The following is a 23,427-nucleotide window of genomic DNA, read 5'->3' on the forward strand; positions in this document are numbered from 1 at the left end:
ATGATGATGGTGACTGCATTTTGTGACCTGTAATCTCATAATAACAGTTTTTCTTAATTCAATTAAATATTTGATGAATGAATGGATCAGATAAATGTGTTTGTGTAGGGATAATGACGTAGAAATATTAAAAGCTTAAAAATATATACAAATACCTTTATATACAGTGTAGTCTACTATAAATCAAATCAAACGTTTATTAATCACATGCACAGAATACAGCGGGTGTAAATGGCACAGTGAAATGCAACCTCCTATACACAAAACATATCTCCCTTAAAGCTCTGAGGAAGGCCGTGAGGCCGAAATGTAAAGCTTACTAAAGAGCAGTGATACTATCAAGAGCAGTGATACTATCAAGAGCAGTGATACTATCAAGAGCAGTGATACTATCAAGAGCAGTGATTCCATCAAGAGCAGTGATTCTATCAAGAGCAGTGATACTATCAAGAGCAGTGATACTACCAAGAGCAGTGATACTATCAAGAGCAGTGATACTATCAAGAGCAGTGATACTATCAAGAGCAGTGATTCTATCAAGAACAGTGATTCTATCAAGAGCAGTGCGCGGGTTCTTTCTTTTTTTCTCTCTCATCTTATTCAACCATTAAAAAGCAAAGTCCCTGAGCAGTGACCACCTGAGACCTGAAGCTAATTCAAGACAGTTAAAGGGATTATCTGGTACTTCTGTATACTTTTCAGCCAGTAGTTCTGAAAGTAGGCCCCAGGGCCAAAAGTGGTCCTCAAAACTGTCATAATACCTCACATATGTGCAGATATGTTCACCACGTCATTACTCTCTCTCTCTCTCGCTCTGCTGTGTGTGATTCTTGCTAGTTGTCAGTCAAATGGTGAGGCTGAATCTCATTGTCTGGAACTCAAATTGCTAGAGGTTGGCCCACGTGGGGGGGGGGGGGGGGTGTATGGAAAATGGCAAAGCACAGCTTCCAGAAAACAGGTTGACACACCCAGCCCAAAGCAGGAGGTTTAAGAAATACTAACTAGTTCCCAAAGTACCGAAGCATGTCTTTAAACATTCATAATGTTGCACCTCGATAGCCTCTCGTTTATGATAATACATCCTTCATTTACATTGGACATTTTTCGTTGTTTGGACAGTTTTTCAACTGAGGTAACATACATTGTTTATGTCAACAGCTAACATACATTACAGCTATTAGTCCAGTGATGTGACATACAGATATTACATATTACAGTCACAGTGATGTCAACTGAGCTAACATACATTACAGATATTACATATTACAGTCACAGTGATGTCAACTGAGGTAACATACATTACAGATATTACACATTACAGTCACAGTGATGTCTTTTGTAAACGCTACACATTGTGCATTTGAAAAGCTCTTCATTCTTTGGCACAAAACCCTTAAGTGAACTGTTGTTGAGGCTGTGCATTCAGACCTTTAGAGGTAGATCAGCTTTCATATTGCAGATAGATTGTCGCATCCATCAATGTAATTGTCTGCATCATTTCCAATCCCCCATATTTATTTTTTGTAAATATATATATATAAAAAAATCTGTATATATATATATATATATATATATATATATATATACACACATAAAATCTGTATATTTTTTAAATATATTTTCCCCAAACCCTCCCATCCTTCAGCTCCACTCAAACCCTCCCATCCTTCAGCTCCACTCAAACCCTCCCATCCTTCAGCTCCACTCAAACCCTCCCATCCTTCAGCTCCACTCAACCCCTCCCATCCTTCAGCTCCACTCAAACCCTCCCATCCTTCAGCTCCACTCAAACCCTCCCATCCTTCATCTCCACTCAACCCCTCCCATCCTTCAGCTCCACTCAAACCCTCCCATCCTTCAGCTCCACTCAAACCCTCCCATCCTTCAGCTCCACTCAAACCCTCCCATCCTTCAGCTCCACTCAAACCCTCCCATCCTTCAGCTCCACTCAAACCCTCCCATCCTTCAGCTCCACTCAAACCCTCCCATCCTTCAGCTCTACTCAAACCCTCCCATCCTTCAGCTCCACTCAAACCCTCCCATCCTTCAGCTCCACTCAACCCCTCCCATCCTTCAGCTCCACTCAACCCCTCCCATCCTTCAGCTCCACTCAACCCCTCCCATCTATCTCTGAACCATTTCTATTTGCCAGATATTTTTCAACGGTGCTGTAATGTTTCACAAAAGTTCTGAACCTTTCTATTCTCACATTTTTGGCAAATAATTATTGTGATTCATCCTATATTGTCCCTAACACCATTACCCCGTAGCAACATATGTGGGATACATACACACACTATCCACCCTTCCCCCACAAACAACCACAGATGTTCAACAGTTGTTCCATCCCCGAGCCCATCTCAAGAGAAGACTTGATGTGCGAATGCATATAGAGTTGTAGACATACTGTATCCAGTTCAGACATTGTTTGGGAACTTCTTCTCTAACTCATCAGCCAGTTTGTTCTGGTCCAGCTTCCTCAGGATCTCCAGTGTGATCTTCACAGCTCCGTCATCACAGTAGCTCTGTACCATCCTATCCACTGTGACCAGCCTGTCAGCATCCTCCAGATGGCCCTTTGAGATTGAAGAGAAGCCCTCCACACCCTGAATCAGGTACCACTGAAATGTCTTCAGGTCGATTTGACACAGCTCTTTCATAGTGTTCAACAGCAGAAAATGAACCTTCGTTGACCCTAGACACAGAAATAAAAATATGAAACATAACTAAAATAAACAGTCCTGACGGATCAGAATTCTGCTTGTATGTTGATGTATGTAAACAACAGGTTCCCTATTGTGTACTGAGTCTACCTTTAATTATTGTAATGAAGTGGAAGGCGCTTAACCACAGGAGTCGAGGTGCGACCAAACTATTAAATCCTATTTAAAAGGAAAAGGTGTTGTCATTTCATTGGTTTTCTCTTACAGCCACGCCCCCAGGCGATTGATTCAATAACCTTCAGCCAACTACTAAGTGAAAACCTTGTTGTAAACCATTTACCTGCTGAGTTATCCCCTGGGGGCGTGGCTGTAAGAGAAAACCAATGAAATGACAATACATTTCCCTGCTGAGTTATCCCCTGGGGGCGTGGCTGTAAGAGAAAACCAATGAAATGACAATACATTTACCTGCTGAGTTATCCCCTGGGGGCGTGGCTGTAAGAGAAAACCAATGAAATGACAACACATTTCCCTGCTGAGTTATCCCCTGGGGGCGTGGCTGTAAGAGAAAACCAATGAAATGACAACACATTTCCCTGCTGAGTTATCCCCTGGGGGCGTGGCTGTAAGAGAAAACCAATGAAATGACAACACATTTCCCTGCTGAGTTACGCCCTGGGGGCGTGGCTGTAAGAGAAAACCAATGAAATGACAACACATTTCTCTGCTGAGTTATCCCCTGGGGGCGTGGCTGTAAGAGAAAACCAATGAAATGACAATACATTTCCCTGCTGAGTTATCCCCTGGGGGCGTGGCTGTAAGCGAAAACCAATGAAATGACAATACATTTCCCTGCTGAGTTATCCCCTGGGGGCGTGGCTGTAAGAGAAAACCAATGAAATGACAATACATTTCCCTGCTGAGTTATCCCCTGAGGGCGTGGCTGTAAGAGAAAACCAATGAAATGACAATACATTTACCTGCTGAGTTATCCCCTGGGGGCGTGGCTGTAAGCGAAAACCAATGAAATGACAATACATTTACCTGCTGAGTTATCCCCTGGGGGCGTGGCTGTAAGAGAAAACCAATGAAATGACAATACATTTACCTGCTGAGTTATCCCCTGGGGGCGTGGCTGTAAGAGAAAACCAATGAAATGACAACACATTTTCCTTTAACCAGACATTGTTCATGCTAAATAGGTCATATCAGGGTCTTGTACTGATGCTCTACGTAAGGATACAGTATTATTCAGCAGTTTAAGGACCAGACATGAAATGGGTCTAGAATATTTATTGAGGAAATGGAATGGAAGTGAGAACGTGGATTCAGTCGGGAAATGAGAATGAACCGGATGAAGTAGAGGGCTGTAGAGGAGGGATTCAGGAGGGAAATGAGAATGGACCGGATGAAGCAGAGGGCTGTAGAGGAGGGATTCAGGAGGGAAATGAGAATGGACCGGATGAAGTAGAGGGCTATAGAGGAGGGATTCAGGAGGGAAATGAGAATGGACCGGATGAAGCAGAGGGCTGTAGAGGAGGGATTCAGGAGGGAAATGAGAATGGACCGGATGAAGTAGAGGGCTGTAGAGGAGGGATTCAGGAGGGGAGTGAGAATGGACCGGATGAAGCAGAGGGCTGTAGAGGAGGGATTCAGGAGGGGTTCACTCTGTAGGGTTTGGCTAGGAGCCTCAGGTAGACTTCACCATCAGGCTGTGGTAGTTAGGCTACTGTAGTAAAGGCAATCCCCAAAAAGAGAACTCCAAGTTAGTCGGACCCTGGAGAGGAAGTGAGACGTTTTGTCCTGCAGGTGCTGAATGGTTGGTGGTGTCGCTTGATGTAGTCAATGTGTCTGGACGAAATGCCCACATAGTGAGCCAACCTTTGACCCCAGGAGAGTAAGCAGAAGTGATGGTGGCAAAAAAATGAGAAAAAAAACTCCCTTGAAGAGAAGCTTTAAGAGGAACCAAGAAGCCAATCCCACAAGATAGAACTGCCAAAGGGATCGGAGTTGCAATCCACTGCAGGCAGAGTTCTGTCTTACTATCCAGGCCTGTTCCCAAACAATTCGAGCTTCTACTTTTAAAAATCCACCTTTCCAGAAACAAGTCTCTCACCACTGCCGCTTGTTATAGACCCCCTTCAGCCCCCAGTTGTGCCCTGGACACCATATGTGAATTGATTGCCCCCCATTATCTTCAGAGCTCGTGCTGCTAGGTTACCTAAACTGGGACATGCTTAACACCCCGGCCATTCTACAATCTAAGCTTGATGCCCTCAATCTTACACAAATTATCAATGAACCTACCAGGTACAACCCCAAACCCCTCATAGAAATCATCCTAACCAACATGCCATCCAAATTCACCTCTGCTATCTTCAACCAGGATCTCAGCGATTACTGCCTTATTGCCGGCGTCCGTAATGGGTCTGCAGTCAAACGACCACCCTTCATCACTGTCAAACACTCCCTAAAACACTTCCGCGAGCAGGCCTTTCTAATCGACCTGGCCCGGTTATCCTGGTAGGATATTGACCTCATTCCGTCAGTAGAGGATGCCTGGTTTTATTCCTCAAAATCTTAAATAAGCATGCCCCATCCAAAAATGTAGAACCAGGAACAGATATAGCCCTCGGTTCACTCCAGACCTGACTGCCCTTGACCAGCACAAAAACATCCTGTGGTGTACTGCATTAGCATCGAAGAGCCCCTGCGATATTTAACTTTTCAGGGAAGTTAGGAACCAATATACACAGGCAGTTAGGAAAGCATAGGCTAGCTTTTTCAAACAGAAATGTGCATCCTGTAGCACAAACTCCAAAAAGTTCTGGGACACTGTAAAGTCCATGGAGAATAAGAGCACCTCCTCCCAGCTGCCCACTGCACTGAGGCTGGGAAACACTGTCACCACTGATAAATCCACAATAATTGAGAATTTCAAGAAGCATTTTTCTATGGCTGGCCATGCTTTCCACCTGGCCACCCCTACCCCGGTCAACAGCCCTGCACCCCCCACAGAAACTTGCCCAAGCCTCCCCCATTTTTCCTTCACCCAAATCCAGATAGCTGATATTCTGAAAGAGCTGCAAAATCTGGACCCCTACAAATCAGCCAGGCTAGACAATCTGGACCCTCTCTTCCAAAAATTATCTGCAGAAATTGTTGCAACCCCTATTACTAGCCTGTTCAACCTCTCTTTCGTGTCGTCTGATATCCCCAAAGATTGGAAAGCTGCCGCGGTCATCCCCCTCTTCAAAGGGGGAGACACTCTAGACCCAAACTGCTACAGACCTATATCTATCCTGCCATGCCTTTCCAAGGTCTTCGAAAGCCAAGTTAACAAACAGATCACCGACCATTTTGAATCCCACCGCACCTTCTCCGCTATGCAATCTGGTTTCCGAGCTGGTCATGGGTGCACCTCAGCCATGCTCAAGGTCCTAAACGATATCATAAGCGCCAACGATAAGAGACAATACTGTGCAGCTGTATTCGTCAACTTGGCCAAGGCTTTCGACTCTGTCAATCACCACATTCTTATCAGCAGACTCAACAGCCTTGGTTTCTCAAATGACTGCGTCACATGGTTCACCAACTACTTCTCAGATAGACTTCAGTGTGTCAAATCGGAGGGCTTGTTCTCCAGACCTCTGACAGACTCTCTATGGGGGTGCCAGTGTTCAATCTTCGGTCCAACTCTTTCCTCTGTATACATCAATGATGTAGCTCTTGCTGCTGGTGATTTGCTGATCCACCTCTACGCAGACGACACCATTCTGTATACTTTTGGCCCTTCTTTGGACACTGTGTTAACTAACCTTCAGACAAGTTTCAATGCCAAACAACTCTCCTTCCGTGGCCTCCAACTGCTCTTAAATGCAAGTAAAACTAAATGCATGCTCTTCAACTGATCTTCAACCACTACTCTGTACAGTTCTGACTTAGGTAGTTGTCCACATATTCTAGGTGTCTGGTTAGACTATAAACTCTCCTTCTAGACTCACATTAAGCATCTCCAATCCAAAATTAAATCTAGAATCGGCTTCCTATTTTGCATCAAAGCATCCTTCACTCATGCTGCCAAACATACCTTCGTAAAACTGACTATCCTACCGATCATTTACAAAATAGCCTCCAACACTCTACTCAGCAAATTGGATGCAGTCTATCACAGTGCCATCCGTTTTGTCATCAAAGCCCCATATACTACCCGCCACTGCGACCTGTATGCTCTCATTGGCTGGCCCTCGCTTCATATTCGCCGCCAAACCCACTGGCTCCAGGTCATCTATAAGTCTTTGCTAGGTAAAGCCCACCCTTATCTCAGCTCACTGGTCACCATAGCAGCACCCACCCGTAGCACACGCTCCAGCAGGTATATTTCACTGGTCACCCCCAAATGCCAATTCCTCCTTCGGCCACCTTTCCTTCCTGCAAAAATCACTGAAGCTGGAGACTCATATCTCCCTCACTAACTTTAAGCAAAAGCTGTCAGAGCAGCTCACAGATCACTGCACCTGAACATAGCCCATCTGTAAATAACCCATCCAACTACCTCATCCCCATATTGTTATTTATTTGGCTCCTTTGCACCCCAGTATCTCTACTTGCACACTCATCTTCTGCACATCTCTCTATCCAGTGTTTAATTGCTATATTGTAATTACCTCTCCACTATGGCCTATTTATTGCCTTATCCTACCTCTTTTGCACACACTGTATATAGACTTATTCTATTGTATTATTGACTGTATGTTTGTTTATTCCGCGTGTAACTCTGTGTTGATGTTTGTGACACACTGCTTTGCTTTATCTTGGCCAGGTCGCAGTTGTAAATGAGAACTTCACCTCAACTGGCCTACCTGGTTAAATAAAGGTGAAATAAATAAAATAAAAAATCCTAAGTTACAGTACACATGAAGATAACATGATCAGGCCTACTGTACATCTTACTGTAGAAAGGATTGTTGAAAACAAGTCTAGGTTGGAACTGTTGCTGTTAAAATACAAGTACTCATTTTTATTCTGAACTGGACAAAACTGATTGAAGCAAGATGTTTTTTGAGGCCACATAGTTCTGGGTTGCTCATCTACAGCAGGAAGTGGTATCCTGCCTGACTGAGAACCCACTCACATAGTTCTGGGTTGCTCATCTACAGCAGGAAGTGGTATCCTGCCTGACTGAGAACCCACTCACATAGTTCTGGGTTGCTCATCTACAGCAGGAAGTGGTATCCTGCCTGACTGAGAACCCACTCACATAGTTCTGGGTTGCTCATCTACAGCAGGAAGTGGTGTCCTGCCTGACTGAGAACCCACTCACATAGTTCTGGGTTGCTCATCTACAGCAGGAAGTGGTATCCTGTCTGACTGAGAACCCACTCACATAGTTCTGTGTTGCTCATCTACAGCAGGAAGTGGTATCCTGCCTGACTGAGAACCCACTCACATAGTTCTGGGTTGCTCATCTACAGCAGGAAGTGGTGTCCTGCCTGACTGAGAACCCACTCACATAGTTCTGGGTTGCTCATCTACAGCAGGAAGTGGTATCCTGCCTGACTGAGAACCCACTCACATAGTTCTGGGTTGCTCATCTACAGCAGGAAGTGGTATCATGCCTGACTGAGAACCCACTCACATAGTTCTGTGTTGCTCATCTACAGCAGGAAGTGGTATCCTGCCTGACTGAGAACCCACTCACATAGTTCTGTGTTGCTCATCTACAGCAGGAAGTGGTATCCTGCCTGACTGAGAACCCACTCACATAGTTCTGGGTTGCTCATCTACAGCAGGAAGTGGTGTCCTGCCTGACTGAGAACCCACTCACATAGTTCTGGGTTGCTCATCTACAGCAGGAAGTGGTATCCTGCCTGACTGAGAACCCACTCACATAGTTCTGGGTTGCTCATCTACAGCAGGAAGTGGTATCATGCCTGACTGAGAACCCACTCACATAGTTCTGTGTTGCTCATCTACAGCAGGAAGTGGTATCCTGCCTGACTGAGAACCCACTCACATAGTTCTGTGTTGCTCATCTACAGCAGGAAGTGGTATCCTGCCTGACTGAGAAAGCAGTAGATCTTCACATCCAGTTTGGCACCACATACCTATGAGGGTTCTCAACTCTGGCGTACTTAAAAAACAAGTACAGAAACAGACTCCATGCTGAGCAAGACCTCAGGGTTGTTAACTGAGCCCAGAATAGAAATGCTTGTTGAAAGCTTCAACCAGCCACACACCTCTCATTAGGACCGTTTGTGTGTTTTCTGGTCTGTGTGATGTAATCAATCAGTGTATTCCAATTCAGAATAATAAGATGTATTGTATTTTTAACAGCAACAGTTCAAACCTAGATTTTTTAAACAATACTTTCTACAGTAAGATGTACAGTAGGCATGATCATGTTTCTTCTGTACTGTTACTTAGGGTTGCACGATCAAAAACTGAGCCTGTGTGTGTGTACAGTGCATTCAGAAAGTATTCAGACCCCTTCCCCACATTTTGTTACGTTACAAACTTAGTCTAAAATAGTCTACAACCTTAAATAGAAATCCTTCATCTACACACAATACCCCATAATGACAAAGTGAAAACATGTTTGCAAATGTATTTAAAAAGACAACAGAAATACCTTATTTACATAAGTATTCAGACCCTTTGCTATGAGACTCAAAATTGACCTCAGGTGCATCCTGTTTCCATTGATCATCCTTGAGATGTTTCTACAACTTGATTGGAGTCCACCTGTGGTAAATTCAATTGATTGGACATTATTTGGAAAGGCTCACACCTGTCTATATAAGGTCCCACAGTTCACAGTGCATGTCAGAGCAAAAACCAAGCCATGAGGTCGAAGGAATTGTTCGTAGAGCTCCGAGACAGGATTGTGTCGCAGCACAGATCTGGGGAAGGGTACCAAAAAAATGTCTGCAGCATTGAATGTCCCTGAGAACACATTGGCCTCCATCATTCTTAAAAGGAAGAAGTTTGGAACCACCAAGACTCTTCCTAGACCTGGCTACCCGGCCAAACGGAGCAATCGGTGGCGAAGGTCAGGGAAGTGACCAAGAACCCAATGGTCACTGACAGAGCTTCAGAGTTTCTCTGTGGAGATGGGAGAACCTTCCAGAAGGACAACCATCTCTGCAGCACTCCACCAAATCAGGCCTTTATGGAAGTGTGGCCAGATAGAAACCACTCCTCAGTAAAGGTTTGCCAAAAGGCACCTAAAGGATTCACCTTCAACAAGACAACAACCCTAAGCACACAGCCAAGACAACGCAGGAGTGGCTTCGGGACAAGTCTCTGAATATCCTTGAGTGGCCCAGCCAGAGCCCAGACTTGAACCCAATCAAATATCTCTGGAGAGACCTGAAAATAGCTGTGCAGCGACACTCACCATCCATCCTGACAGAGCTTGAGAGGATTTGCAGAGAAGAATGGGAGAATCTCCCCAAATACAGGTGTGCCAAGCTTGTTACGTCATACCCAAGAAGATTTGAGGATCAGGAGCTGATCGTGGACTACAGGAAAAGGCTGGCTAAACAGGCCCCCATTAACATCGATGGGACTGTAGTGGAGCGGGTCGAGAGTTTCAAGTTCCTTGGTGTCCACATCAGCAACAAACTATCAAGGTCCAAACATACCAGGACAGTCGTTATGAGGGCACGACTACACATTTTCCCCCTCAGGAGACTAAAGATTTGGCGTGTGTCCCCGATCCTCAAAAAGTTCTACAGCTGCACCATCGAGAGCATCCTGACCGGTTGCATCTCCGCCTGGTATGGCAACTGCTCGGTATCTGACCATAACACGCTACAGAGGGTAGTGTGTACGGCCCAGTACATGACTGGAGCCAAGCTTCCTGCCATCCAGTACCTACAGTTGAAGTTGGAAGTTTACATACACTTAGGTTGGAGTCAATTAAACTCATTTTTCAACCACTCCACAAATTTCTTGATCACAAACTATAGTTTTGGCAAGTCGGTTAGGAAATCTACTTTGTGCATGACACAAGTATTTTTTTCCACTGTATCACAATTCCAGTGGGTCAAAAGTTTACATACACTAAGTTGACTGTGCCTTTAAACAGCTTGGAAAATTCCAGAAAATTATGTCATGGCTTTAGAAGCTTCTGATTGGCTAATTGACATAATTTGAGTCAATTGGAGGTGTACCTGTGGATGTATTTCAAGGCCTTCCTTCAAACTTGATGCCTCTTTGCTTGACATCATGGGGAAATAAAAATAAATCAGCCAAGACCTCAGAAAAAAAATTGTAGACCTCCACAAGTCTGGTTCATCCTTGGGAGCAATTTCCAAACGCCTGAAGGTACCACGTTCATCTGTACAAACAATAGTACACAAGTACCACGCAGCCGTCATACCGCTCAGGAAGGAAACGAGTTCTGTCTCCTAGAGATTAACACACTTTGGTGTGAAATGTGCAAATCAATTCCAGAACAATGGCAATGGACCTTCTGAAGATGCTGGGGGAAACAGGTACAAAAGTATCTATATCCAGAGTAAAACGACTGCTATAATCGACATACCCTGAAAGGCCACTCAGCAAGGAAGAAGCCACCGCCATAAAAAAGCCAGACTACGGTTTGCAACTGGATGTATTTCAAGGCCTACCTTCAAACTCAGTGCCTCTTTGCTTGACATCATGGGAAAATCTAAAGAAATCAGCCAATACCTCAAAACAAAACATTGTAGACTTCCACAAGTCTGGTTCATCATTGGGAACAATTTCCAAACGCCTGAAGGTACCATGTTCATCTGTACAAACAATAGTATGCAAGTATAAACACCATGGGACCACGCAGCTGTCATACCGCTCAGGAAGGAGACGCTTTCTGTCTCCTAAAGATGAACGTACTTTGGTGCGAAAAGTGCAAATCAATCCCAGAACAACAGCAAAGGACCTTGTGAAGACGATGGAGGAAACAGGTACAAAAGTATCTATATCCAGAGTAAAACGAGTCCTATATCGACATAACCTGAAAGGCCGATCAGCAAGGAAGAAGCCACAGCTCCATAACCGCCATAAAAAAAGCCAGACTACGGTTTGCAACTGCACATGGGGACAAAGATCATACTTTTTGGAGAAATGTCTTCTGGTCTGTTGAAACAAAAATAGAACTGTTTGGCCATAATGACCATCGTTATGTTTGGAGGAAAAAGGGGGATGCTTGCAAGCCAAAGAACACCATCCCAACCGTGAAGCACAGGGGTGGCAGCATCATGTTGTGGGGGTGCTTTGTTGCAGCAGGGACTGGTGCACTTCACAAAATAGATGGCATCATGAGGAAAGAAAATTATGTGGATATATTGAAGCAACATCTCAAGACATCAGTCAGGAAGTTAAAGCTTGGTCACAAATGGGTCTTCCAAATGGACAATGACCCCAAGCATACTTCCAAAGTTGTGACAAAATGGCTTAAGGACAACAAAGTTAAGGTATTGGAGTGGCCATCACAAAGCTCTGACCTCAATCCTATAGAACATTTGTGGGCAGAACTGAAAAAGCGGGTGCGAGCAAGGAGGCCTACAAACCTGACTCAGTTACACCAGCTCTGTCAGGAGGAATGGGCCAAAATTCACCCAACGTATTGGGGGAAGCTTGTGGAAGGCTTCCCGATACGTTTGACTCAAGTTAAACCATTGAAAGGCAATGCTACCAACTACTAATTGAGTGTATGTAAACTTCTGACCCACTGGGAATGTGATGAAAGAAATAAAAGCTGAAATAAATAATTCTCTACTATTATTCTGACATTTCACATTCTTAAAATAATGTGGTAATCCTAACTGACCTAAAACAGGGATTTTTAACTCGGATTAAATGTCAGGAATTGTGAAAAACTGAGTTTAAATATATTTGGCTAAGGTGTATGTAAACTTCCGACTTCAACTGTATATAAGAGGCGGTGTCAGAGGAAAGCCCAAAAAATCTCCAGTCACCCAAGTCATAGACTGTTTTCTCTGCTACCGCACGGCAAGCAGTACTGGAGCGCCAAGTCTAGGACCAAAAGGCTCCTTAACAGCTTCTACCCCCAAGCCATAAGACCCCCCCATTTGTTTTGTACACACTGCTACTCACTGTTCATTATCTATGCATAGTCACTTCACCCCTACCTACATATACAAATTACCTCGACTAACCTATACCCCCCGCACATTGACTCGGTACCGGTACCCCCTGTATATAGCCTCTGTTACGGATACAAGTATCCTGTGTGTTTCTTTTCTCTCCTTCTCCCCTCACAGGTGAAAATCATCACTCCCCAATCAGTCACCAATCAATCATCAATCAGAAGACACACCTCCTCCTGTTTCCTACCCAATCACCGTTCCTTTCCCTTGGTTTAAAAACCCCATCAGTTGTTTGCTCTGGAGCTCAATCTCTCTGTAAATGCCATGTCTGTAGGTCTCTGTGGTTCACTCTCTCTTTGTGTATTGACCTCTCTTTTGTTTGAGCACCTCCATAGCACTTTGTCATCACCTGTGAGTATTGTTTTTGGTTATGGTGTTTGTTTGCTGGTGGGAAAAGGGGGAACCAAGACAAGTCGCCCATGGGCATACACTATCCGTAGGTAAACTTTGTTAAATACACTAGTTAGAACTGGGCGGACCACCCACTGTATTTTTGGTTAGTTAGTTAGCTGTTAAAGTAGGCTAGTCTAGCTTAGGGGTGTTTTGAATACTTATTATTTCTTTCCTTGGGTCCAGCTCAGCCCCTTTTCCTGCTCCCCCCCATTACCGTGTGTTTTACAATAAACCCTGAGTTTGACGGTAGATTTCAGTTGTCGTGGTTATTTCGTTCACACTTTTACTTTGTCACAATTATAATTTGCATGAGTTATGTTACGGGTCTCATTACCATCCCCCCTAGACTGTCGGGCCAAAAGGGATTCATAACAGCCTCATTATTGACTCTGTACCGGTACCCCCTGTATATAGCCTCCACATTGACTCTGTACCGGTACCCCCTGTATATAGCCTCCACATTGACTCTGTACCGGTACCCCCTGTATATAGCCTCTACATTGACTCTGTACCGGTACCCCCTGTATATAGCCTCTACATTGACTCTGTACCGTTACCCCCTGTATATAGCCTCCACATTGACTCTGTACCGGTACCCCCTGTATATAGCCTCCACATTGACTCTGTACCGTTACCCCCTGTATATAGCCTCCACATTGACTCGGTACCGGTATCCCCTGTATACAGCCTCATTGTTATTTTATTGTGTTATTTTACAACACCGAACCATTAGGAGAATGAGTTGTTCACAATTGAATTCCTCATAGTATCATTGCTTATGATTTTGAGTTGATGAGATGAAGACAAATATAAGGTTTGATGAGACCAGTTACCTGCAGACTTCACTTCTGTTGGTGAGGCTGTGGATTAAAAGAGGGTGATCTACTATGGTGAAATAATCAATTGTATCATAATTTAATTAAATCAACAACAGCCGCACTACTACTACTGCCACTAAGACTACAATGACTGTTACTAATGTAATGTAAAATGTCAATGTAAAATGATACTATTACAACTAGTTCTATTGTAACTCCTACTCTCTCTGAGTTTCAGTTACCTGGTAGTGAAACAAGGCGGTTCCATACACGTTCATTTTCAGGACCGCCATGTTCTTTCAGAAGAAGATCCACTTTTTTAATAACAGTTTGTAAATACAACTGAAATGTCGGCATGTAGTTTGTATAGGAATCATAATCCACAAACTCTGCTTCCTGGAGAGAAAAAAAAGCACAAGTATCAAGCCAAACAGAATTGTATGTGATTTCTATATCTTATCAAGGTAGCATCACAAAAATGACTGACATGTCATATCAGCACATTTCCTCTCTCTCTCTCATGTCATATTTATTAGACTACCTTTGGATCTATGTGATGTTCATCTGTTAGATCGGTGGAGAGGGTGTATTCTTGGTCCGGGGTTAGTCTACAGTTAGGATTTTTTTCAATGTAGATTTCTCGGTCTCCATTCCTTGTCCTCCTGGTCTTACACACCTTCAGAGGATTGGAAATGGTTTGGAACACACTGTCATGATTTATTAGCAGTGCCTGAAACATAGAAGCCCAAATGTCGCCCTCGGATCTTGAGGGTATCATCTTGATGTCATGGTTAAGATGTTGGGTTGGTGAGTGAGAGACCCGCAGGTCTGGATTCACCATTTAGAATTACATTACACCCAAAAATATTGTCAGGAAAGCAAAGGCCAGCTTTATCAAGCAGAAATTTGCATCCTGTAGCTCTAACTCCAAAAAGTTCTGGGACACTGTAAAGTCCATGGAGAACAAGAGCAACTACTCCCAGCTGCCCACTGTACTGAGGCTAGGTAATACGGTCACCACCGATAAATCCATGATAATCGAAAACTTCAACAAGCATTTCTCAATGGCTGGCCATGCCTTCCTCCTGGCTACTCCAACCTCGGCCAACAGCCACGCCCCCCCCCCCCCGCAGCTACTCGCCCAAGCCTCCCCAGCTTCTCCTTTACCCAAATCCAGATAGCAGATGTTCTGAAAGAGCTGCAAAACCTGGACCCGTACAAATCAGCTGGGCTTGACAATCTGGACCCTCTATTTCTGAAACTATCTGCCGCCATTGTCGCACCCCCTATTACCAGCCTGTTCAACCCCTATTACCAGCCTGTTCAACCTCTCCTTCGTATCATCTGAGATCCCCAAGGATTGGAAAGCTGCCGTGGTCATCCCCCTCTTCAAAGGGGGAGACACCATGGACCCAAACTGTTACAGACCCATATCCATCCTGCCCTGCATATCTAAGGTCTTCGAAAGCCAAGTCAACAAACAGGTCACTGACCATCTCGAATCCCACCGTACCTTCTCCGCTGTGCAATCTGGTTTCCGAGCCGGTCACGGGTGCACCTCAGCCACGCTCAAGGTCCTAAACGATATCATAACCGCCATCGATAAAAGACAGTACTGTGCAGCCGTCTTCATCGACCTGGCCAAGGCTTTCGACTTAGTCAATCACCATATTCTTATCGGCAGACTCAGTAGCCTCGGTTTTTCTAATGACTGCCTTGCCTGGTTCACCAACTACTTGGCAGACAGAGTTCAGTGTGTCAAATCGGAGGGCATGTTGTCCGGTCCTCTGGCAGTCTCTATGGGGGTACCACAGGATTCAATTCTCAGGCCGACTCTTTTCTCTGTATATGTCAATGATGTTGCTCTTGCTGCGGGCGATTCCCTGATCCACCTCTATGCAGACGACACCATTTTGTATACTTCTGGCCCTTCCTTGGACACTGTGCTATCTAACTTCCAAACGAGCTTCAATGCCATACAACACTCCTTCCGTGGCCTCCAACTGCTCTTAAACACTAGTAAAACCAAATGCATGCTTTTCAACCATTCGCTGCCTGCACCCGCATGCCCGACTAGCATCACCACCCTGAATGGTTCCGACCTAGAATATGTGGACATCTATAAGTACCTGGGTGTCTGGCTAGACTGCAAACTCTCCTTCCAGACTCATATCAAACATCTCCAATCCAAAATCAAATCTAGAGTTGGCTTTCTATTTCGCAACAAAGCCTCCTTCACTCACGCCGACAAACTTACCCTAGTAAAACTGACTCTCCTACCGATCCTCGACTTCGGCGATGTCATCTACAAAATGGCTTCCAATACTCTACTCAGCAAACTGGATGCAGTTTATCACAGTCCCATCTGTTTTGTCACTAAAGCACCTTATACCACCCACCACTGCGACCTGTATGCTCTAGTCGGCTGGCCCTCGCTACATATTCATCGCCAAATAAAAATATTGTTCTGTGGCAAAAGGTGAGTTCAACAATATGAGTTTGATAGAATTCCAACTAAAGAGGTGTTTGACAACTCTGATCTACGTACCTCATCGATGTCAACATTTCTGGGCAGCAACAACACATTTAGGATGGACTCATTATTATCATCTGGGAGTTTGTAAAATAGTAGCACCAGAGCACGGATAGGAGACACAGGAGCTTCCTTATCCTTGGTGATGCCATATTTGCTGAATTGAGTGATGTTTAATATGACATGAGTTTCTCTTGTCTCATGGGGATGGAGAAACTTCATACTGTCATCAGTCACATGGGCTACAGACAGGAAGTCACATCCACCCTCTAGGTGAGAAAGAGAACATTAGTCTTCTGTTCAGATGACTATGACAACCCAGTAGTGGAGTAGTGATGGTACTGATATTGATTAAGAATACATAGTCTATAACCTCCCTGGAAATGTATTACTTACCAGAATGAATCTCACAGTGTGGAAGGTGTAGTTGACAGACCGACCCCTTAAGGCATGTAAACATGAACAGAGGTCCTGCAGGTCTCTTGCCTCTCTGAGATAGAAGCCTCCTGTCCCAGTGGACTGTCCTATAGAGCACCTCTCCTTCTCCCTCCATCCTGAACACCAGGCCTGTTATACTGCACTGGAACAGACCTGCATGGGGGCACTGGAATCTAGAACAAACAGCATGATAAATATAATGTAACAATATTTCCTATCTACGACCATACAATGAGAAAACAAGAAATGTATGTTACCGGTAAGTTCCGTTGCCCTCATGATCCAAGATGTCTGGAGTAAATTCATTACAAAGTTCCTAAAATGTAGTGACAACAGGTCTTAAACCAACAGTTTGGAGAAGTTACTAGAGAATAGAACTGTATATATGCACTGCATTTTGAAATTATTCAGCCCCGTTAACCTTTTTCCACATTTTGTTATGTTACAGCATTATTCTAAAATATATATATTTTTTCTCCCTCATCAATCTACAGACAATACTCCATAATGACAAAGGTCTCCAAGAACACACAAACACTCTTCCTAGAGCTGGCCGCCCGGCCAAACTGAGAAATCAGGGGAGAAGGGCCTTGGTCAGGGAGGTGACCAAGAACCTGATGGTCACTCTGGCAGAGCTCCAGAGTTCATCTGTCGAGATGGGAAAGCCTCCCAGAAGGACAACCATCTCTGCAGCACTCCACCAAGCAGGCCTTTATTGTAGAGTGGTCAGATGGAGGTCCTGAGCGCTCTGGAGCAGGTTTCCATCAAGGATCTTTCTGTACTTTGCTCCGTTCATCTTTCCCTAGATCCTGACTAGTCTCCAAGTCCCTGCCGCTGAAAAACTTCCTCACAGCATGATGCTGCCACCACCATGCTTCACCGTAGGGATGGTGCCAGGGTTCCTCCAGACGTGATGCTTGGCATTCAGGCCAGAGTTCAATCTTGGTTTCATCAAACCAGAGAATCTTGTTTCTCATGGCCTGCGAGTCCTTTATGTGCCTTTTGGCAAACGCCAAGCGGGCTGTCTTGTGCCTTTTAGTGAGGAGCGGCTTCCATCTGACCACTCTACAATAAAGGCCTGATTGGTGGAGTGCTGCAGAGATAGTTGTCCTTCTGGGAGGCTTTCCCATCTCGACAGATGAACTCTGGAGCTCTGCCAGAGTGACCATCAGGTTCTTGGTCACCTCCCTGACCAAGGCCCTTATCCCCTGATTTCTCAGTTTGGCCGGGCGGCCAGCTCTAGGAAGAATGTTTGTGTGTATTCTTGGAGACCTTCAATGCTGCAGAAATGTTTTTGTACCCATTCCCCAGATCTGTGCATCCACCTGTCTTGAAGCTCTACGGACAATTCCTCATGACTTGGTTTTTGATCTGACATGCACTGTCAACTGTGGGACCTTATATAGATAGGTGTGTGCCTTTCCAAATCATGTTTACTCAATTGAATATACCACAGGTGGGCTCCAATCAAGTTGTAAAAACATCTCAAGGATGATCAATGGAAACAGGATGTACCTGAGCTCAATTTCGAGTCTCATAGCAAAGGGTCAGAATACTTACGTAAATAAAGTATTTCTGTCTAAAAAACTGTTTTCGCTTTGTCATTATGGGGTCTTGTGTGTAGAGTGATGAGGATTTTAATTTATTTAATCATTTTTAGAATAAGGCTGTAAAGTAACAAAATGTGGAAAATGTCAAGGGGTCTGAATACTTTTCTGAATGCACTGTATATACGTATTCAAAATATTTATAGATAAATCCAATTCATTTCTCAGTCAATATATTATATAATTATATCACTGTAATAATCCTTTACCAGCGATGGCTGCCAACTCGAGGTGAGGCTATTCGCATAACTGTATGAGGGCCCTGGATCTTCAGCTGATTGGACTGTTGGAGTCAGACTGTTGGAGACTGGATCTTCAGCTGATTGGACTGTTGGAGTCAGACTGTTGGAGACTGGATCTTCAGCTGATTGGACTGTTGGAGTCAGACTGTTGGAGACTGGATCTTCAGCTGATTGGACTGTTGGAGTCAGACTGTTGGAGACTGGATCTTCAGCTGATTGGACTGTTGCAGTTGTCTCCATCCAGGTTAACTCCTCCATCTCGGTGTCAGCCACTACTCTTTGAGCTGGTAAAACTCGTTCTTCTCTCTCTTCTTCACTTGGTCCAGTGTCTGATGAGGAACAACTGGGAGAGCGAGACACAGGGCTGGGCGATATCGGCAAGGCCTGTCCTAAGATGGGATCATTGGGTTCTGGGAAGAGAGGAACATTGACAAACAAAGACAGAGAGACACTGTCCACTGAAAGGCTGTGGCCTGGGGGTCATGGTGGAGTGGGGGTCATGGTGGCCTGGGGGTCATGGTGGAGTGGGGGTCATGGTGGAGTGGGGGTCATGGTGGCCTGGAGGTCATGGTGGCGTGGGGGTCATGGTGGAGGGGAGAATGCTTCAGAAAATGCATAGTTGGACTGTAATCCCAGTTTCTACCCCCTGGTCCACGTTGTTAACCCACCCCCTGGTCCACGTTGTTAACCCACCCCCTGGTCCACGTTGTTAACCCACCCCCTGGTCCACGTTGTTAACCCACCCCTGGTCCACGTTGTTAACCCACCCCTTGGTCCACGTTGTTAACCCACCCCTGGTCCACGTTGTTAACCCACCCCTGGTCCACGTTGTTAACCCACCCCTGGTCCACGTTGTTAACCCACCCCCTGGTCCACGTTGTTAACCCACCCCCTGGTCCACGTTGTTAACCCACCCCCTGGTCCACGTTGTTAACCCACCCCCTGGTCCACGTTGTTACCCCACCCCTGGTCCACGTTGTTACCCCACCCCTGGTCCACGTTGTTACCCCACCCCTGGTCCACGTTGTTACCCCACCCCCTGGTCCACGTTGTTAACCCACCCCCTGGTCCACGTTGTTAACCCACCCCTGGTCCACGTTGTTAACCCACCCCTGGTCCACGTTGTTAACCCACCCCTGGTCCACGTTGTTAACCCACCCCCTGGTCCACGTTGTTAACCCACCCCTGGTCCACGTTGTGAGCCCACCCCTGGTCCACGTTGTGAGCCCACCACCTGGTCCACGTTGTTAGCCCACCCCTGGTCCACGTTGTTACCCACCCCCTGGTCCACGTTGTGAGCCCACCCCCTGGTCCACGTTGTGAGCCCACCCCTGGTCCACGTTGTGAGCCCACCCCTGGTCCACGTTGTGAGCCCACCCCTGGTCCACGTTGTTACCCCACCCCTGGTCCACGTTGTTACCCCACCCCTGGTCCACGTTGTTACCCCACCCCTGGTCCACGTTGTTACCCCACCCCTGGTCCACGTTGTTAACCCACCCCTGGTCCACGTTGTTAACCCACCCCTGGTCCACGTTGTTAACCCACCCCCTGGTCCACGTTGTTAACCCACCCCTGGTCCACGTTGTTAACCCACCCCTGGTCCACGTTGTTAACCCACCCCCTGGTCCACGTTGTTATCCCACCCCTGGTCCACGTTGTTAACCCACCCCTGGTCCACGTTGTTATCCCACCCCCTGGTCCACGTTGTTATCCCACCCCTGGTCCACGTTGTTATCCCACCCCCTGGTCCACGTTGTTATCCCACCCCCTGGTCCACGTTGTTATCCCACCCCTTGGTCCACGTTGTTGATGGTGTTTAAACTGCTGTAGATAATGTTAAAATGCCAGACAGACTATATTGAATCAGGCTGGTAAAATATTGGTAAACCCCAGGAATGAGGAGAGGCTCTTCTCAGATGAAGAAAAAGTAGACGTGGAGAGGGGAGACGCGGAGAGGGGCGACGCGGAGAGGGGAGACGCGCGACGCGGAGAGGGGAGACATGAAGTCAGTAGAATGTTCTTTCTGGTTAGACCTACACTGAACTGTGATGGTGATGTATAGATTGATGTACATTATTGTTATGTTACCTCTAGTGTGATCTCTCTCTAACTTCTCTGCCAGATCATCCAGATTCATCCTCCTCAGGATCTTCAGTGTGTTCTCTACAGCTCCCTCATGGTCGTATCTCTCCACCATCTGATCCACTGTGTTCTGTCTGTCAGTGTTCTCCAGCTGTCTCTCTGGGATGGGAGGAAAGCCTAACATCCTGCCAATAGTCAGGTGAGACTGAAATGTCTTCAGCTGTTCTTCAGTGAGCTCCTCCAGACTGGTCAGCAGCAGAGCTGGAACATCCAACATGGAGGGTCTCTAAAATAACAAAGATGATAAGATATAACAGAATAGAAATACTGACTACTGTTATAAAGAACATAATATATAATGAACATCGCCACACAGAAATATATTCAAAGCTTTATTGTCTAATGTTGTGTGTGTGGGTGTGTGTGTGTGTGTGTGTGTAGGGATGCAGCCTGACTCGCACCACTCATAGTTAAATGAGAGATTAGTTCATTAATTATCTAGAGTGTATGTGTGTACTGTATCATTTCATACTGTAGAACTGACTATGACAGTGAGTACAGGTGATGTAACATATGAGGGTAGAACTGACTATGACAGTGAGTACAGGTGATGTAACATGAGGGTAGAACTGAATATGACAGTGAGTACAGGTCATGTAACATGAGGGTAGAACTGTAGAACTGACTATGACAGTGAGTACAGGTGATGTAACATATGAGGGTAGAACTGTAGAACTGTCTATGACACTGAGTACAGGTGATGTAACATATGAGGGTAGAACTGTCTGACAATGAGTACAGGTGATGTAACATATGAGGGTAGAACTGACTATGACAGTGAGTACAGCTGATGTAACATGAGGGTAGAACTGTCTATGACAGTGAGTACAGGTGATGTAACATATGAGGGTAGAACTGTAGAACTGTCTATGACACTGAGTACAGGTGATGTAACATATGAGGGTAGAACTGTCTATGACAGTGAGTACAGGTGATGTAACATATGAGGGTAGAACTGTAGAACTGTCTATGACAGTGAGTACAGGTGATGTAACATATGAGGGTAGAACTGTAGAACTGTCTATGACACTGAGTACAGGTGATGTAACATATGAGGGTAGAACTGTCTATGACAGTGAGTACAGGTGATGTAACATATGAGGGTAGAACTGTAGAACTGTCTATGACAGTGAGTACAGGTGATGTAACATATGAGGGTAGAACTGTCTATGACAGTGAGTACAGGTGATGTAACATATGAGGGTAGAACTGTAGAACTGTCTATGAAACTGAGTACAGGTGATGTAACATATGAGGGTAGAACTGAATATGACAGTGAGTACAGGTGATGTAACATATGAGGGTAGAACTGTAGAACTAACTATGACAGTGAGTACAGGTGATGTAACATATGAGGGTAGAAGTGATCCTACACTTCTCTAACCGTCCTCTTACCTGTGAGCTGAGCTGTCCTGAACTACCAGTAGTTAATGACAACTCCTTAGACAAGCCAGAGAGAAGGAAGGAGGAGGACCTGGAGAAACGAGGGGGTAATGAGCTGTAGAAGGGCCTGGGTTGGACTGAGGACTTGTACCAGTCAGTGGGAATACCTGAGAAAGTGGGGAAATAGAGGGGAAGATAGGAGGGGGATAGAGAGTCAGTTAGGGTTCTTGTCTACAGTCCTACTTCTCTGACCTCTAACTTCTCTGCCAGATTATTCTGGTTCATCTTCCAGATTAGGAAGCTCAGGAAGAGATATACAGTCATGATTAGAAAGTCAGTTGAATGTTATTTCTGGTTAGACCTACACTGAACTGTGATGGTGATGTATAGATTGATGTACATTATTGTTATGTTACCTCTAGTGTGATCTCTCTCTAACTTCTCTGCCAGATCATCCAGATTCATCCTCCTCAGGATCTTCAGTGTGTTCTCTACAGCTCCCTCATGGTCGTATCTCTCCACCATCTGATCCACTGTGTTCTGTCTGTCAGTGTTCTCCAGCTGTCTCTCTGGGATGGGAGGAAAGCCTAACATCCTGCCAATAGTCAGGTGAGACTGAAATGTCTTCAGCTGTTCTTCAGTGAGCTCCTCCAGACTGGTCAGCAGCAGAGCTGGAACATCCAACATGGAGGGTCTCTAAAATAACAAAGATGATAAGAGAATAGAAATACTGACTACTGATTTAAAGAACATAATATATAATGAACATCGCCACACAGAAATATATTCAAAGCTTTATTGTCTAATGTTGTGGGTGTGTGTGTGTGTGTAAATAGGGATGCACTGACTATGACACCAGTACATAGTTAAATGATTAGTTCATTAAATTATCTAGAGTGTATGTGTGTACTGTATCATTTCATACTGTAGAACTGACTATGACAGTGAGTACAGGTGATGTAACATATGAGGGTAGAACTGAATATGACAGTGAGTACAGGTGATGTAACATGAGGGTAGAACTGTAGAACTGTCTATGACACTGAGTACA

General features: G+C 45.1%; 1 protein-coding gene across 5 annotated transcripts; it reads right to left on the bottom strand.

Moving 5' to 3' along the window:
- Nucleotides 1-1,503: 1,503 nt before the first annotated feature.
- LOC115122706 (uncharacterized) lies at nucleotides 1,504-23,088 on the bottom strand. Of its 5 annotated transcripts, XM_065001014.1 has the most exons (12): nucleotides 22,793-23,088; nucleotides 22,389-22,543; nucleotides 20,940-21,219; nucleotides 18,819-19,261; nucleotides 17,260-17,318; nucleotides 16,961-17,175; nucleotides 16,580-16,833; nucleotides 14,573-14,707; nucleotides 14,274-14,427; nucleotides 14,047-14,073; nucleotides 3,132-3,158; nucleotides 1,504-2,695 (listed from the first exon to the last, which is right to left on the bottom strand). In XM_065001014.1, exons 1-12 carry the CDS (start codon nucleotides 23,061-23,063, stop codon nucleotides 2,418-2,420), a joined length of 2,298 nt encoding a protein of 765 aa, XP_064857086.1. In that variant the 5' UTR covers nucleotides 23,064-23,088; the 3' UTR covers nucleotides 1,504-2,417. The 5 variants fall into 5 exon arrangements, with proteins under 5 accessions (XP_064857086.1, XP_064857087.1, XP_064857090.1 ...); XM_065001015.1 differs by lacking the exon at nucleotides 3,132-3,158; XM_065001018.1 differs by lacking the exon at nucleotides 22,793-23,088 and having other exon boundaries at nucleotides 22,468-22,540.
- Between the last annotated feature and the right edge of the window lie 339 nt (nucleotides 23,089-23,427).

Source organism: Oncorhynchus nerka, linkage group LG15, assembly GCF_034236695.1.
Source record: "Oncorhynchus nerka isolate Pitt River linkage group LG15, Oner_Uvic_2.0, whole genome shotgun sequence".
NCBI classification, from domain to species: Eukaryota; Metazoa; Chordata; class Actinopteri; order Salmoniformes; family Salmonidae; genus Oncorhynchus; species Oncorhynchus nerka.